Here is a 17,560-nt window from a genome sequence, read left to right on the forward strand (position 1 = left end):
AGTGACGACACCGGGTTAGCCCGAGAAGCGACGTCAGGCCGAGTTTCATTTGAGTGACATTGAGGACACTTCAAAACGCGCCTCAATTTGGGCGTCACCGCCAAACGTTCCAGGAAAATATAAACGGACGGACAAAATGTGTTTCTTTTCTTGTTTTGTTTATATTGCTGGCATTTTTTGCTAACTGAAAATTTCATCAGTCACACTGAAATGAATGGCATCTCTCTTTCCCAGATCACCATGGGGTGAGCTTATACTTTGTAACGTTGGACTGAATGAAGGAATATAACGTATAACGAGAAAGCCCGAGCTCTGTCATGCTGCGCATTGTACACTTTACAGAGCACGATGACGTAAATGCATGAATACATTTGCCTTTTTTTTTTTCGTTTGCATACACGTTTACATTGCACGAGCAAACACGAAAACAGTTATTTTATCGCTTCTTGTGTTGATGTTTTTCTTAACTATCCGTACATTTTTGTTAAGTATGGCGACCTGAAAAATATTAGCGAGTTTTGTCTTGGTCAGCATATCAAACGAAAGCGTAGACGCTCATACCAAGTATAGAGCTGGGATTATCAGCGCAGCCTCATAAACGGAGTTTCAATAATGACCGTGTTTCTAAGTTTATAATTTGTTTCCCATTTCCTTTTCAAGATATTTGTAAAGCAGACGATATAATCGTAAAACATAAAGCTACTTTCGGTGATAGTTTGTAGAGCAATGCACGTGAGTAATGTTTAGCTTTCTTCTTAGATATTGGCCCCGTATGGATTTATTAAACCACTCAAAGTTCAGGAACACCCAAGACACGTGTGCGTCCATTACCTTGGCACGTTTCAGTGCAGGTGCCTCGACTCAGTTTTACTCTATCATAAACTACCCGCCAGGCTCTATCACGAGTTAGTTAGAGGTAACGTGGTATTTCGAACCACCGTTCCTATCCAACCCCACCTATAGGATAATCGAAGCCTGTGAACAACCTCGGACACGTTCGGAAGTTCGGATTCGGATTATTCTAGACCGGGTTGGACGCATTAGTGCACCGAGCCAGTTCACAAGTTAGTATTAACGCACCTTGTAATCAGGCTATGGGGACCCGTAGCTTCGGTTGAAGCCCATCGCAGGTTGAGACTTAAAGGGATACTGAACCGAAATTTGAATTTCGCAAAATAAGGCTCTAGAAGCGTTGAACGGGACTCTACGAACTCCGAAACATTGCTCGCACATCGATATCTCAAACGGATGGCCGCACTTTTCGAAAAGAAGGGCGCGATCAAGCGAGGCCTCTGACATCACTGTCCTCCGGGAGAATTTGAGAATGAGGGGGAGCGGCCTCGCTTCTTTCCTCCTCGCTTCGGTTCACCAGCTGGATACGGGACGTAGTGAGGAGGAGAGGGAATAAGAATCGTGACGTCCCTTGCCTTGTCGGCCTCGTCGGCCGGGTTCAGTCGGGCGCTTCTTTTCTAAAAATATGGCGATCCGTTAGAGATATCGCTGTATGAGTGATGTTTTTGGGTTTTGCATCGTCCCGCCTATCTGTCTAGCCTTGTTTTGTGAGTTCGAAATTTCGGTTCAGTATCCCTTTAAGTGCGGTAGATTTGGAGCAGCACCTATACCAGATGGCAAAGCCGTCGATCCGGAATTTCTACTTCACCTGTACCAAAGGCCAGTGCGGAGCACGAATGGGACCCGAGTTCTGCGCAGATATGTACGCGACACTGACTAAATACCGATAGTCGTTTCTGACTCAGACAGTAACTAAGCACGTTAGTCGTTACTACGATTCAAAAGGAACGCGTTACATTAGCTTGAAAGTAACGAGTAATTTTTTCGTTACTCGGAATGTGTCGTTTACATGAAGTAGTCTTCATGAATTGCCGCATCCAATATTTATCGTCGTGATTAATTCCTCCCTTTTTAACGCGTTCATACCAGGGTCACTGTGGCAATACTGACATATCTTGTGAACATCGTTTTACGGACTATCTATCGTTTTCACGTCGTGCAAGCTAAGGGTGAGAGCTAAGGTGGGTACTTATGTAACGTTTTCCTCCAGAAGTAACTAAAAACCATTAATGTTGCTCCGTCAAAAAGTGACGAAAATGCGTTACTCTTTTGTTCTCTCAAAAAAGCAACTATAAGTCGTTACTTCATTACAAAAAAAAAATAATTAAGTACAAGTAACGCGCTACTAGCAACTCGCTACGTACACGTCTGGAACTTGTGTCCTTACTGTCTGAACACGAGTTCAATTCGACCGTTTGGCGACGCAGCCCTCGCACATCCAGTTTGTCCACCGCGCTGGCCCTCGGTAGATGACGTAACCCAACGGAGCGCGACGGCCTTGCGTGGCTTTCGGGGAGAGCGGGCCTCACCTGGACCCCTTGAGCGCAGCGTCTGATTCCTCCGGGGAGCGGCGACGTCTCCCGTGGCCTGCTGCTGCCTCCCTGCGTGCACGGGCACCACGACAGCGGTCACAGAGGACAGAGCTTCCCCGCCCCTACGTCACCGTCTCGTTCCTGTTGGGCAACAGACAGAGCAACACACACGCCGCGTGCTTCGTGCGAGGGGCCACGGGCTGCAGCCCCTGCTCCTCGGAGCACCCGAGAGGTAAGGTCGGTTCACACAGGGGCGTTTTTCTATGTTACGTTACGTGACGTTACGTTACGTTACGTCACGTCACGTCACGTTACGTTACGTTACCTTACGACCGCTTACGCAGCGAGTAACCGGGACATCCGAGCTTCGATTCAAGCGTGGTGGCCGGTTCAAGGGGTAGCTCTGCACGCGACATACAAAACACGGATGTCTCGGCGAGTCCTCACGTAACGTAAGAAATCGTAAGCGAACGCCCTTGTGTGAACTGATCTTTAAGTCCGAGTGGGCCGTGTTATACCCACCGTTACAGGGGGCACCCTTAACCGAAGTTAAGTCAGTTACGCTGAACCACAGTTAGCGCACTGTACTCTAGGACAGCTATTTCGGAAGAAGTGAAGGGTGCGCTTGCATGCATTTTTGATGGGCACTCAAGTTGCACAAGCGCACATGCGCATATAACCTTGACTGCACCACCACAGAAAGTTGCCCAAGATAATAGCGAGGTAGCTGCGGCTAAGTGTCACTGCAATTAAAAAAAACACTGAAAAAAATCTTTAAAGCGTAATAATGTTTTTAAAAACTTCTTTTTACAAATGTTTGTTTTGTTTTAGCAATATTTTTGCCGTTAGACACAATTTAGGGGGGGGGGGGGGGGGGGGGGTTAGCCTTGCTCTAGTGCCCGCCCGGTGCTTACGAAACTAAAATATCCCGAGATTGCCTCTCCGCTTCGGTTTCAAACGATAACAAACATAGCTGTCGACCTTTGCGGTGCGCTGAACGAGCTACGCTCGTTTAGCTCGTTTATTTTTATGAGTGCGACTCGTTCTGCGTTAACCTAGGCGTTTAGAGGAAGATCTGAACCGGCCTAGTTTGCAGTAGTTCGCAGCAAACCACTGTCGCAAGTCCGCGTCTTCGGATCCGCTGTGCCGGTGCTTGTTTTTGTAGCGGGACTGGCATAAGCATAGCGTCCCACGTCAACTACGTTGCTCGATTTGGCTTGAATTTTTCGTTTTCGCGTGCTGATGCTGGATAAAGATGCAAGTTTCCGTGAAAGCGACCCCGCTGCTCTGTGAATTGTGCACCAGTCTTGGTTGCAAGCATGGTTTCAATGCCCAAGAAGATACCTACAGTAAGAATTTGCGAGTTATTGGGCTGAAGGCAATCGGGCGTTCCGCTTGCATAAAAGAGCGGGCCGTGGTCTCTCCCTCAATTGCGTCTAGCAACGCAAATATTGCGCGAAACTGTTTTTTTGCATTTTTTTTTGTGAAAAAAGTAAACAAAACATAGATTGCGTGTTCATCTATGCCCTTTGAAAATGTTATATATTTTTTTTTTAAATTTTAGTGTCTTTTTTAAGCTTACCCGTGTGACTAGGGTATAACAGTTCTACGGTCTTAACCAATGAACTCTAGTAATGTGTGTAGTTCGGCATGTCGGTGCACGATGAGTATGTATAAAACAGCGCAAAAAGTACTCAGAAACAAAAGGGAGAGAGACAGCGCTCTAAGCGCTGTGTTTGTGCGTCTTACACTTGTTCGAGCGTCCTTTTCGCGCTGTTTTATTTATTTCCTTTATCCAATCAGCACGCGGTTGGGAAAAAAGGGCTGGGCAACGACGAACAAACGACGGCTCTTTTGTGAAGTTATACGGGACAGTTCCATGGTCAAGTCTGTTAACGGAATGCGGCTTGGCAGCAGGTACGTTTGGCGAAAGCTCGCGTGGCAGGTTCATACGTACATCTTGAGTCCAATCTCACGAGTCGTGGCACAGGCTTTATGCGAACCTCTATAGTCGGTTACAGGTTAAGAAGGTAGCGGCAAATGCCCCTCAAAGGGAATCCTATATCCCTCCGCCACCTCCGCATCCAATAGCATCCCATCGTTTCCGTGACGTCGCGGCCAACGAGGAGGGTCCTGCCTTTCTGTACATATTTGCTTTATCTTTCGACTTCGACTTAGCATTGTGGAAGCCACGAGAGGGAGATTAGAGTTTTCCCCCACCGACGGAAACAAATACGACTTTCGGGGATTAGCTTCCCCCCCGATGGATACAAAGGCTGCTTTCAGGGGCTCGGTTCCCTCTCGAATGAATACAAAGGTCGCTTTCTTAAAAAGTGGGATCGGAGACAAGTGGGAACCCATTGCAGCGGAACAAGGAGCGTTTCCAGCGAACTCTTCTTTCGACTGCGGAGAAATTTGAAACGGGCGCATCACACTTGTGGGAGGAGCTTCTCCTACCTTCTTGACTTGTAACCGACTATAGTCGGTAGGGGGCAGAACGAGTAGCGGCTGGTGTCAGGCTACACACCGGCTAGCATCTCGTTATTTTGCGGGTGGTGTCCATTCCGACTTCTTCTTGCTAGTCTCAATAAAAATAGCAAGCGCATTCGGGAAGCAGTGGTACTGCACTGGCAAAACTATACCCCTATACATAGGGACGTACGGGGAGCGTTTCGGGTGTACGGCCTTCCCGATAATTATCGACAAGTATTTACACACCGGATCAGCAACGGGATTCATGATCAGCAACGCTCCGGTCGTTCCAGCCGGAGCATTCTGATCACGGATGGACGTTCGCCCGTCCATATTAGCTCGTGCACACTTCTACTGCTAATGCGTGCATCTCCGTACTGTTGTAGCATCCTCCTGTGATTTTCATATAGTTTCACTCCCTTCGACCATACAAATTGGATAACTGCTCGCAGCTCCTCAGCGGTGCAAATGGCTTAGGGCGCCGCCATTTTGAATATGCTGCCCTTCCCATTGAGCAAGCGCTAGACTTGTACGATACTCCATCGCGGGCAATAAAATTACTTCGATTACTTTTTAGAATAATTTAGCGATAATTTGATTACCCTGATAAGGTAGTAATCGCAGGAGTAATCGAATCTTTTTGAAAGAAATAAAATTACTGGAAACCATTAGTATTTTTCACTCCTCCTCCTAATGGCGCCCTTAAATTCCCCAACCCTTCTACCGGGGAATCCTCAAACCAAGTCTCCGATAAGAGGACGGCCTACCAAAAGCATTGGATTTAGAAGAGGAGTAGTTTGTAATACGGTGATTATAATCAAATAATAGACAGTACAAATAAGCCCGTTTTCAAAAGTGACAGAAAAAAATGTTGTTTTGAACATTTGAAGTAATTGAAAACGTAACGATTATTTTTCAAGTAATTGTAAATATTTTTTTCGAGTAATTAAGTGATATAATTGGATACTTTTTATCAAAACGTAAAGGTAATATTAATTGATTACTTTTTGGAGTAATGCGTACAAGACTGTGCACGCCGCGCCGCCTTTTCTGTAGAATAACTTGTAGTTCGGCTAGTTGGTGAACGTTATGAGGCATGGTGGTAGGCGGAAAAAACAACGAAAACAAGGAGGAAGACACACACACACACAGGAAACTGTGTGTGTGCGTCTTCTTTCTTAAGTCCATTGTTTCTTGCGCCTTACACTATGGTTTACGCCTTTCGTGCCGCGTCAACATCGTATCTCTTCCCGGCGCAAGAGTTTGAAATGCCTGCGGTGTTTGTTTCACGAAGTACTGCCGATTTGCCCGTTACTTGCTTAAAATACTCTCGTGTTTTAGAAATTGCAAGACGAATATTTTTGTTTGTTTTTGTTTTGGTCAAGGCATTTTCAATGACACAGATATTCGAAAACACGCATAGGTGAGCAATCCCCGTGGGCGGCGTACGTTGATAGATGCTTAAAGGGGCACCTAAGTCATTTTTGAAAAAGGTCGTTTTTGATCTTATATTGTTTAAAATCCTGTTAGTTCCCACATAAACCAACTCCTATATTACAAAACCGCATATTCATCTCAGGGCAATAGAAAAACATGTGGATTCTTTTTTCTCGCGGACTACATTGTGTGGACCAGTGAAAGCCCTACAATGCGCGCAGATTCCGAATGCTTTTATTATAACTCGTCTCGAAGAGAGTCTGATAGGTACACCTTCGGATAAGCTTCTCTTTTTCTCCGCGGGCGAAGCCATCGCTTGCAACTCGCCGACAAGCGCCCTTTGTCAACCATTTCATTGGGAAGGAAATTCTCCCCAAAAAGGGCGTGTCGCGATCTTTGAACACACTTTTAACGAGAAAATATGCTACGCATGGTTGTGGTTTGGGGTTTATTGGGATGCTTATAGCGTCTAAAGTGAGTTGTCACCACACAAAAAAAAAAAAACGATTAAAATCGACTTTAGTGCCCCTTTAACGATCCTACGAGACGGCCCCGAATGACCGAGTTCAGCCGTTTTCTTTTAATATTTCTGTGTGGCTGGCGATATATTGATGATCGACCCTTTAACTCTCATACTGGAAGATATCCACAATGATTTTTTTAGAAGATTTTCGTCTGCGTAATTGGAAGGGCTGTTAGAGTTCCTGTGCACTTCACAAGAAAGTTTTTTTTTTCTTCTTTTCCTAGATAAATCAAAGTGTGACTCCAACTAAAATATATAATGTTCATCTCCCTATGTGTGAAGGGTGAGCAGAATTTGAATACCGTTTTTTTTTTGTAGGAGTCTTCGTGTTTTTTTTTTGTTTTTTTTTTAATACAAAGTAACTAACTTGGACAAACAAAAGAAACGCGAGGGTCGTCCGTCTTCATTTTTAATCCCCGGTCTTCCATAGCTGTCCTCCCCCACACCCCATTCATTTTATTCATCCGTCCGTCCCTCCTTTCTCCGATCTGCATACGCTCCAGTGCCTCGCCTAAGCTCTCCGGCTTCTCTTTCTTCGGGTATTCCCGGTGCTTTGTTCCAACCTGCGGTCGGCGGCTATCTCCGGCCACAGCCATCTTTGTCCAAGGTGTGCGTGGGGCCCCAGTGATCGATGCTCGCGGGGAGCAATATTGATGGATCTGCCGAAGCTCACCACCGCCGCCCCGCTGAGCAGCTCGATCGGCAGAGCTCCTCCTCCCGCCCTGATGGGAGGAAATTCGCGCTCTTTAGCCTTCGATTTCTTCCCCTTTTTGCGTGTCTGTTCTTCTTGCCCGTGGCCTTCCTTCACACGCAAGTGAGTGTTCGGCCAGCGTGACCAGCGGATGGGAGCCTCTCGGCTTGGCTGCCTCGTCTGCCCCTTTCTCTTTGATCCCCTCTTTTGCTTTTTATTTTTCCTCCGATTCTTTTGTTTCCCTGAGCACAATAGCCGGATCGCGCGAAGCTGAATTTCGAAAGGCACAAGCTTCAGCAGCGTACAGCCTGCAATGACGTTGTCTCCCACGCTTTAAGGAAAGCTAAAACGGTTTTAAATTTAATTTTAAAAAAAAGCTATTTTTTTGTTCTATTTTAAGCATCACGAATGTCACAAAAACAAGTTGTCTATTTCGTGCCCGTATTACCTAAGAAGACGCCTTTGAGGTTGCGCTGAAACAGCGCCCCTCCGCGGCAGCGGGAGAGGGAAGTAGAAGGAGGAGGGGCGAACATGACGTCAACGAAAGGACCCCTCTCGCACGTGCTCCTCGGCTCGCAGAGCCGGCGTCGTGCGTCGTCGGTACTTGCTGCAACTGCTTGAAACTGAGCTAGAGTGTGATTCGTGCTTCTGAAGGATGCCGGCTGAACGTTTGAAGATACACGAAGACAGAGAGCGAGAGAGATAGAAAAGATGACAAACAAACTGCTGGACTTGCAACCATTTATTAGAGATAAACCTCTTTTTTTTTCTTTTTTTTTCACCCATATTTTGGAATTAATGGACGTGGGGAGGAAGAAGAGGTTTGTCTTCAGTAAATGGTTGCCAATGCGGTAGGGCAGAGCACCTTTCTACAAAAGAGGCAGGCACCTCGGAGAATATGAGGAGCTTACGCGAAGCAGACACGAAACGACGTATTGCGAGTTGATACTTCTGTGAAAGATGCAGTTAGAATTGCGCCTGGTCCTTTTATGACGTCACGACTCGACCAACCAATGACGTTCGGCGGTGGCGAGCGGCTGCATGTTTTTCATTTGTTTAGTGTTGTTTTGAGGACAAATGATGGTGATATTCGGATTCTTCCAGAAAAACTAAATCAGAAAGAAGCATTAACTTATTTTTTTTTTTTAACCGTTTCAGCTTCACTTCAAAGCAATACCGAAGTTTGGAAACTTGTCAACATATACATATACAGTTGTTATACACACGCACCCCCTTCCCCACACACACACATATATATGTCCAATTCGTTAACTAACTTATTAATTAGTGAAATATACACATGGTTCCAATTAGATACTTTCTGAGAGTCATTGAAAACCACTAAATCAATAATTCTAATAAATACGTTGAGCACGCGGGGAGCGTAGTCGTGCGCTAAAGGTACCACTGGTGCAGCAGTTGGGTACAAGGCTGGGGCTATAATAAGAAACGAAACAATCGTGCGGGCGCCTCATCGCACCGGTAGCCTTGCTCCGGCTGCAGGAGTTGTAACTTAGCGCACTACTGCGCTTCTCACGCTGAAATGATTTACTGCTTTTCGATGACGCTCAGTAAGTTTCTTATTGGAACCATATGCCCAATTTCACAAATGAAAAATGATTGAACAAACTTTACCTAATTATTCAACTGATCGTTATGGTTAGCTCCCTATACTATGTCCCCCTGGCCATATAACTCACCTGCACAAACCGCGTAAATATATATATATATATATATATATATATATATATATATATATATATATACACCAATTTGTGTTTCGCAAAAACGCGAAAACTACGCATCGCACGGAAAAAGGATTGATGCCGTAGCGCTCCGTGTCAAAGGGCCCACGAAAAATAATTAGCGTTCAGTATAATTGGGTAATTATTAAATTTTAAGTAACTAAAATGTTATTTATTGATTTTAAAGGAATGGTTTTAATTAAAATCTTGACGGGCATCATCAAAAACTGTTATATACATGGCTTGCACTGACGTCACATCGCATACTTTTGACCACCATGTAAGAGGAAGAGAGGGAAGCTGCTTTTGTAAGAATTTTGAGTGACGGGTTCATCTTCTATAATTTCATTTATTTACCTCAGGGGCGTCTTTGGTGACGCATTACATGAGGGGGGGGGGGGGGGGGGTAGGCGGTGCGTTCATTTGTAACAACATAATCACTCAATTTTTCAAACAAGCTCAATGATATAACAAAATAATCGCAATCAGCCCAACACAGCTTACAAAGGAGAAGTGATATCGTACGTACGCAATAGCAATTTTCAACTGGAAGTAACTATGTATAAAACAGTAATTTCAATACGGTGATACTGAAAGCAACTATGAAAACAAGAAATAAGCGTGTACGCGTGTACTATTCATATCATAGGAGCTCGCACATTGGTTTAAATTCAACGGGATTTGTGTTGGTAACCATCTCGTCTGGCAAGTTATTCCATTCTGTAATCGATAATATTAAGGGTGAAAATAGAAAGGAATTTGTGTGTGGCTGGTATTGCTGTACCTTACAGGAATTATCGGTTCGAGGAGAAATATAATGTGCGGGATGACAATAGGTGTTTTTAGAGCACGAGTTACTGTGGTATAAGTCATGAAGAAACATATGCGGTTAATTTTTCACTGGGTTGACAATGAAGTGATGCTGAAATTTGTTTTTAAAGATGAGACACTAGTTGGAGGCGAAAGGTCGTTTGATATGAACCGGGCAGCTTTACTTTGGTCAGATTCTAAGTTAGGCGAAAGATAACTTTGATGCGGATGCCATATGATACTTGCATATTCTAGTTTTGAGAGAATAATGGTTTTATATGCTAGCAGTTTTGTTGAAGTGAGGACTAGCTGTAGGGTGCGCCTTAAGAAACCTAGAGATTTAAATAAGTCGGTGACTTAGTTGTCGATATGTTGTGTCCATGAGAGAGTTTCAGAGATGTGAACTCCCAAGTATTTGTACAGTGAAACACATTCAAGTTGCTGCATGAGTAATACATATTGGTTGTAAGATTTGTTCGAATTCGTAGTAACGGCCATTTGTTTACATTTGTCGGGGTTAACGGTCATCTGGCATTCTGAGCACCAGGAAGATATAGCACCAAGGTCATTTTTGAGGATGTAATGGTCTGTCGGCTCTAAGATTTTCCTGTAAATAACGCAATCATCTGCGAATAGGCGGATAGTAGAGGTAATCGAAGAGGGAAGATCGTTAATATAAATGAAAAAAAGAAGGGGGCCGAGAACGCTTCCTTGGGGGACGCCTGAAGATATAGGGACTAAGTTAGATAAAGAACCCTTCACCGATACTGACTGTTGTCTACTTGTTAGAAACGAGGCTATCCATTTTAGTACTACAGGGATAATCTGGAAGAGAGAAGGTTTTAGGGGTAGTCGTTGGTGTCCGGGAGGCATAAAAGAGGATCCTGACAAGAGGGGAGTTCCTTCTTCCCCCCTTCTCTGGTGGTCTTCGGAGAGTCACGTGCAGGCCATGTATACGCCCATGTTAAAATGATATAAGCCAGGCACCCCCGGATCCATACTAATTCCATTCCAACGAATTAGCGTTTCCAACCATTTCTAAATAGGAAAAAGTGGCCATTGACAGCCACATTGTTATTGTAAAAAAGCAGCATAAAGCTGCTGATGTTATCAAACACGGAGACGAGTGCGAAAGTGTGCAAAAGCTCCCTCAAAGCATCCATTGTGCTAAGCCGAGGCGTGGTTGCACAAATCGGCTTGTGGCACTTGGTGTCACTGCAGACATCGAACGCGCGATCAAGCACAAAAAACTCGCAAGTCGCAACAAACGCCCCCGCCCCCCCCCCCCTCAAAAAAAAAAAAAAATTAAAATAAATGAAGCCAATTATTATTATTATTTTTTTTTTGTAAACGGACCGTACACCTTCCACAGATACATGGTTTGTGTGTTTGTTTGATAAGGCCTTAAAGATATCTCCTTCGTGCCTGTCACAAGAAAAACCTATCTTGCTCTCTGCTTCGAATACTTGCGCAACAACACCGCTAGTGCGCTGTTAGAATCGACGCCGGATATAACTGCCCCAAATCTCCATGCCCATGCGGCAAGAACAGAAAACTCTCGATGAAGTGCAATTGACATTCCGCGACAGCAGAAGGGACTGTAGCACCATATTATGAAACCTGCCTTAAAACCTAAAATTTTAAGGCTAAACCGCGCGTAAGCGATTTAGCGAGCGACGAGACGAGCGACGGCGACAGCGACGAGAGTCAGCGACAAGCGCCGGAGATTTCTCACTGTCGCTCGTCGCGTCGCTCAGTTTTTGGACTTCCAGAAAAGGTCGCTCATCGCCTTGGTCGCTTGCTTCCGTCGCTTTCATGGGATGTACTACAGTTGATCGAATGCCGTTTCATCGAAACACGTTTCAGAGAACGATCACGTTTTATCGAAGCTCAGTTTAAAGAAAGTGGAACCTCAGTTTAGAAAAACCGCTTATCGAAAACGGGGGCGCTGTTTAAAAAAGGCTTCCCTACTTCGCGTACTGTCATACTGTTTAGTTGCTTTTCGGGTTGCCCATGTGCTTTGCCACAATAGACGCGCACTCGGGTTAGAATTAAAACGAGGCTGTTTAAACGGTGTTGTACACGTTGCTCCTCAAAAGTAACGAAATACCGTTATTCGTTACGTGGCCTTAAAAGTGACTAAGTACCTTACTCGTTCCTTTTCTAATAAAATAACTAAATGCGTTGCTTGTTACCGCAAAAAAGTAACTAGGTAGGAGTAACTGATTACTAGTAACGCGTTACTTACAAGTCTAAGTGTACGACTCCTCGCCTCCTCGCCGACGCTGATTCGTGCCACACAGATCCGTGAAATTTATTTGTTTTATTTGCTTCATTATTACTGAGCTTTCTCCATCTCGTCGCTGCCACTTGTTCAGTAAAAAAATGACCGCATCTCCACGTGGTAAATGATGTTGATTGGGGCGCAGCTCTGGTGGTGCTTGTCTGCGGAGACGCTGAGCCGCAGCATGCCGAGCCTTTCGTTCGTTTTCATCCATGCCAAAAAGAGAATGTGTGGTATGGAACGTGGTTATATAGGCATTTGAGCATTGGACCGCAGCGCCCTCTCGTCTATAAACGTTGAGCCAATGCATGCAAAGTTTAACACGACTATATACGCATTTGACCGCAGCGCCCTCTCCTGTATAGACGTTGAGCGGCTACATGCAACGTTTCATCCATGACATCCCCAGCTCTTGAGTTACTACCACATCTCAGAGCCCCCTACTCGTCCCGCAGTCGTTGCCGAGTAGTTAAGGCGATGCAGAAGAAATCCATTGGGGTCTCCCCGCACAGGTTCGACTCCTGTCGACTGCGCAAACATTTTTTTTCATCGTTTTTTTCCCTACACGAGCACATGAGCACGTGAGCTCACGAGCACGATCACGAGCACGAGCACCAGCAAGGTCGATGTGAGCACGGACGCCGGACGGACAAGGCTAGACCCTAAGGAGCTTCGCCCCTAAAACTGAGCCACCGACGCCATCGTCACGAATATTTAATAGAACGATCCCACAGCTAGTTTGAGTACGCCACCGCTGCCGATATGATCGTGAGAGCTGTAGTCTTTCTGCACGCGCGACAACCCTGCTGGAGGTCTGCGCGAGCAGACCACGAGGCAGCATGAGCTGTCGCGTGAACTGGCGTCTGCCTCCTACGAACTACAGTTACAGCTACAGTTACAGTGTTCTACAGTTATGGCGGCGTCACGCATGCGTGGAACGCTTGGTGAGATCGGTCTACTCGCGCCGCCACCCGCAAGAAAGCGCAGCTCACATTTTAATGTGCTGAACCGTTGCCAATGAACAGGTAACCGCCACAAAAGATTAAGGTTCTGTTCTGGTTCAGGTTGAATATCGAATGATTGATTTCGGTTACAGTTTTGTTCGGGTTCAGTTAAAAATAGCAGTTTTGCTCCGGTTTCTGGGTCGGGTTCGGTTCGGCACCCTGGTTAAAAGCTTCATGGTAATCATGCATGATTGCAACAGTCGCTTTGTTGCGTCTCGTGGCGCCAGGAATTACACCTTGTCCGTCTACAACTATTCAGTTTTGGTTACTTCAAGGACGGTGCGCCATCTTCATCTTCGAAGGAGCATATAGCCAGTGAGACAATGAAGCCGTCAGTCACCTCCAGTGCAATGATGCTGTTTCAAGAGCCACTTACTACGCGCTAGCGAATTGCGCCATCAGCTTGTAGGCCCTGGATGAAAATCTACACAGCTAGCATAAGAACCGAGCCCATTCCATCCCCGCTCTATTCCGGGCAAAAGGTATCCCAATTCCATTCCCATTCCATTCCTCCCAGCCCGATGCCACCATTCCATTCAATTCCGGGGTCGCGAAAGTATAGAATGATTTCGGAATCACTCTATCTCCGGGGTGGCAACTCCGGAACACTAATATAAGCCACACAAAGCATTTTACGGCGTTTCGAAGAAATGCTCAATTTGGATGCGGTACTGGGTTTCGGTTTCTTATCGGAGCGCATTTCCGCGCGGGCAATCAAACCCAACCGCTCGCGTGTCTAATGGTGAATTAAACTGGTAGATCAGGAGCGCTTTCCACAATCCGCGAGGGAGACAAAATTCCACTTCATGGGACCCGCTCCAAATCGACGAGCGGAAGATGGACTCGCATTTTTGGAACGAAAAGCCCGAGACCGTCGGCCGTTCAAAATAGCCGCTGCTCGAACTTGACAAGCCGACCAACACCTTGGGCGACTGAGCTTCCCGACGACCAGGCACAGCTGTCACTGATCAGCTGCAGAAATAACACGCGACACAGGCCGGGCGAACATATCCGTACCACGGAGCCCGTGTCACAAATAACGAGGAGGTCGTCCGCGTTTGTCACTGTGACATACTTTTCGGCCGTCTCGAAGCGGCGGGGCACGCGCAGTGATTGCAACCGGCGGAGTTGAGATTGCTGGTAAGACTTCAATAAACGCAGAGGTAACAAACCATCACTTGCACTCTCGCTGCTTAACCTGTTCTTGCTTTATTGTAAGAGAAAACACCGGAGGCATGCAATGTAGAAAAGTAAACAATCATTGGCTGCAAAATAAACAGGCCTAACCTTAAGTCTGCCTCGTTCTGATATTTCTCGTTCTTTTTCTCGTTTCTCCTCTCACGATCACAGATGTCAGCGCTCCCGTTTTGCCACGCTCCAGTCCCGACTTTGTATCTCTGCTCTACGCGAGATAGAAGCGTTCGAGCTGTCACACTCCCACGTAAACAACCTATGCATCCGAACAGAACGAACTTGACGGCCCTGCCGGCCCGGATACCTCGCCCACCTCGCCGCGGATGCGCACCGCCGAGTTAAAGGAAATGACGTAGCGCACTTCTGTCAACTTCCGCCAAGCTCCCTGAAATCCCACGGATCAAGGTTGGTGGGGTTGGAGACGCTCCACGGGGTGGGCACTGCCAGAAATCTACGAGTGGAAGATGACCAACCTGGACCGTATCTGCCAGCGGAATATGCTCGCTCCCAAAGGGGTGCTTATGGATTGCTCGAAATCTACTTGTGCAATTCACTTTTAAAAGGGAAACGTGCGTGCGCCACCACCCATCCCACGTAGAAGAAGCTAGATCACGGGTGGCCAAGCTGCGGCTTTTGTTTTCCTCCCCTACCCCTACGCCCCCCCCCCCCCCCCCCCCCCCACACACACACACAATCCCACGCCTCCCTCCCAGTCACACGAGCACTTACCCTAAACGAGAAATGACACACGTTTTAAATCAAAAGACAGGTTGCAGTTTGGTAGTATTGTGCTACTGCTACCTAACGTATAGTTGGACTGCTTTTGATTTGGATAGATTGAAAGTAGTTCGAGTTTCGCATATTGCTCTAAACAAAAGTCCCCCCCCCCCCCCCCCCCCCCCCCCGCGGCTCTTGGAAGTTTCGTGGTTTTGTTTGCGGGCCGGGTCAGCCTGGCCACCCCTGGGCTAGATGACCCTCTGAACTGTCACACGAGGTTTGCCTCTTTGACGCCGGTACCATCGTGAAGATGCACCTTTCCGTGCGATGCGTGGCGACGCACGCACGTTGTGCGTTTTAGACACGGGCGGCGGGATTGTCCGCGCGGAGATGCGCTCCAATAAGAAACCAAAACTCAGAAACGCTTCCGAATTCAGCATTTCTTCGGAACGCCATAAAATGTTGCGCGTGCCTTATAGCATTGTAATTTTGGTGTCCTTGGTAGTTTTCGATGATGCCCAACAAATAGTCGAGCTGAAAACATCCTTTTAAAATCATTAAATAACAATTTAGGCAATTAAAATAAATGAATTACCCTATTATATTGAAAGCTAATACTTTTCCTTAATGGGCCCTTCGACACAGACCACTACGGCTTCAACCTTTTTTTTATGCGATGCGTAGTTTCCGCTGGAGCGACTTTGCCCGCGTTTACGGAAACACCGTATACGTATCTTCCACTACAGTCTTAATCTGTCACCGACTGTAGTGGCGTCACGTGACCCCCTGACGTAACCTTTGGCTACTGTACTTCCCCCCCCCCCCCCCCTTCCCCCGTAGCAAATGGTTCCTTTGCGGCTTGTCGCTTCACTCCTATTGGCTGGTGTAAGCGGTAATGTGACCGTAGCAACGACCAGTGGAGCCGTGTTGAAATTCTTGTCAGATGGATTATTACACCAAGATTTACCTACTCATAAGCCGGGTTCACACTGTTTGTACATCATACAAAAGACAGTCTGCATACAGATTCGAACGTGAGTCACCGCGAGAATCTTGCTTCAAATGCCGTATGGCAATGAGTTCAAGGAGTAAACTTGGCAGGCGGCATTCTAACCACGAATACTGCGGTGACTCGTGTTTGCAGACTGTCTTTTGTATAATGTATAAGTAGTGTGACCTCGGCTATGTTGATGATGATGATGATGATAAACTTAATTTTATTAAGAATGGTGCCACGCCCTCATTGGTAAGAGGAGATAGAGGTATTCTACGTATGACGATTTACTAGGTATGAATACCCGTTTTTTTTTTCGGAGTGCCTCAGGGGTCCCTTCTAGGACCTCTACTTTTTAAATATATATATTATTGATTTGTGAGCGGAGGTTCCTTATTCAACCAAACTCTTCACGGACGACTGTGCTATTTATTGTGTAATATCTAATGACTCCGACTCATCAAAACTACAACATGTCCTAGATTCCATACTGGACTAGTGTGAACTCTGGTCAGTGGTGCTCAATCTTAACAAATGCAAAACGATGGGCATCATACGTAAAGCGGATTTAAATTCTACTTAAAGTATTAATAACACACCCATAAAACTTCTAGACTCATACAAGTATCTGGGCGTAATTTTAAGTGCTGACCCATTTCGTGCAAACTTCATATTAACTATATGACTAACAACGCCAGTCGAATGCTTGACTTTCTCAAACGTAACTTTTATCTCACCCCATCATCATTAAAACTATCCCTTCATAAAACACTAGTTAGGTCTAAGCTAGAGTATGCAGCTTCCATCTGGGATCCCTCTACCAATCACCTCATTGATTCATTTGAAGGTGTTCAGAACAGAGCTTCACGCTTCATACTGGACACTTAAAACCGCACCGCAAGCTTAACATCAACGAAAGCTAGTCTGTTCCCCCCCAAGCCTCGCACATCGTTGCGCCGTTTCTCGTATTTGTCTTTTTCATAGAATCTATCACCATATTCCTCAGCTCGGATAACAACTAATCATCCCCCGTTTCAGCACGCCTTGATCATCGTCACAAAGTGGGTGTCCCATTTTGCCACTCTAACGTTCAAAAATGACTCTTTCATTCCCAGAATTTCCAAAGACTGGAATCACTTACCCAAATCGCTCAGAACAATTCATGACCAGGTACGTTTTGTACATCTATTACGAATTTCATTTTACCCTTGTTTAAGTATTGTATATATCGTTCCATTTTGTATTAATATTATTATTGTTATTGTTATTGTCCACAATCTCCTCTGTAATGCCTTGCGCCTTGAG

The 17,560-nt window shown here is 45.9% G+C and overlaps 1 protein-coding gene across 3 annotated transcripts in view; it reads right to left on the bottom strand.

Annotated features, from left to right (window-relative positions):
* LOC8050618 (potassium voltage-gated channel protein Shaw) overlaps positions 1-17,560 on the bottom strand; it is a 199,036-nt gene that overhangs the window by 69,405 nt on the left and 112,071 nt on the right. For 2 of the 3 annotated variants that reach the window (XR_003916706.4, XM_042291709.1), the window contains one exon: positions 2,382-2,453. The exons of the other annotated variant lie outside the window; for it this stretch is intronic. Coding sequence is in view for 1 of the 2 variants with exons in the window: in XM_042291709.1 (XP_042147643.1) it covers positions 2,382-2,453 (72 nt within the window). In the remaining variant the exon portion in view is untranslated. The remainder of the gene's footprint in view (positions 1-2,381; positions 2,454-17,560) is intronic. 3 annotated transcript variants of the gene reach the window in all.

Source organism: Ixodes scapularis, unplaced genomic scaffold, assembly GCF_016920785.2.
Source record: "Ixodes scapularis isolate PalLabHiFi unplaced genomic scaffold, ASM1692078v2 PGA_scaffold2__306_contigs__length_199485367, whole genome shotgun sequence".
Lineage (NCBI taxonomy): Eukaryota > Metazoa > Arthropoda > Arachnida > Ixodida > Ixodidae > Ixodes > Ixodes scapularis.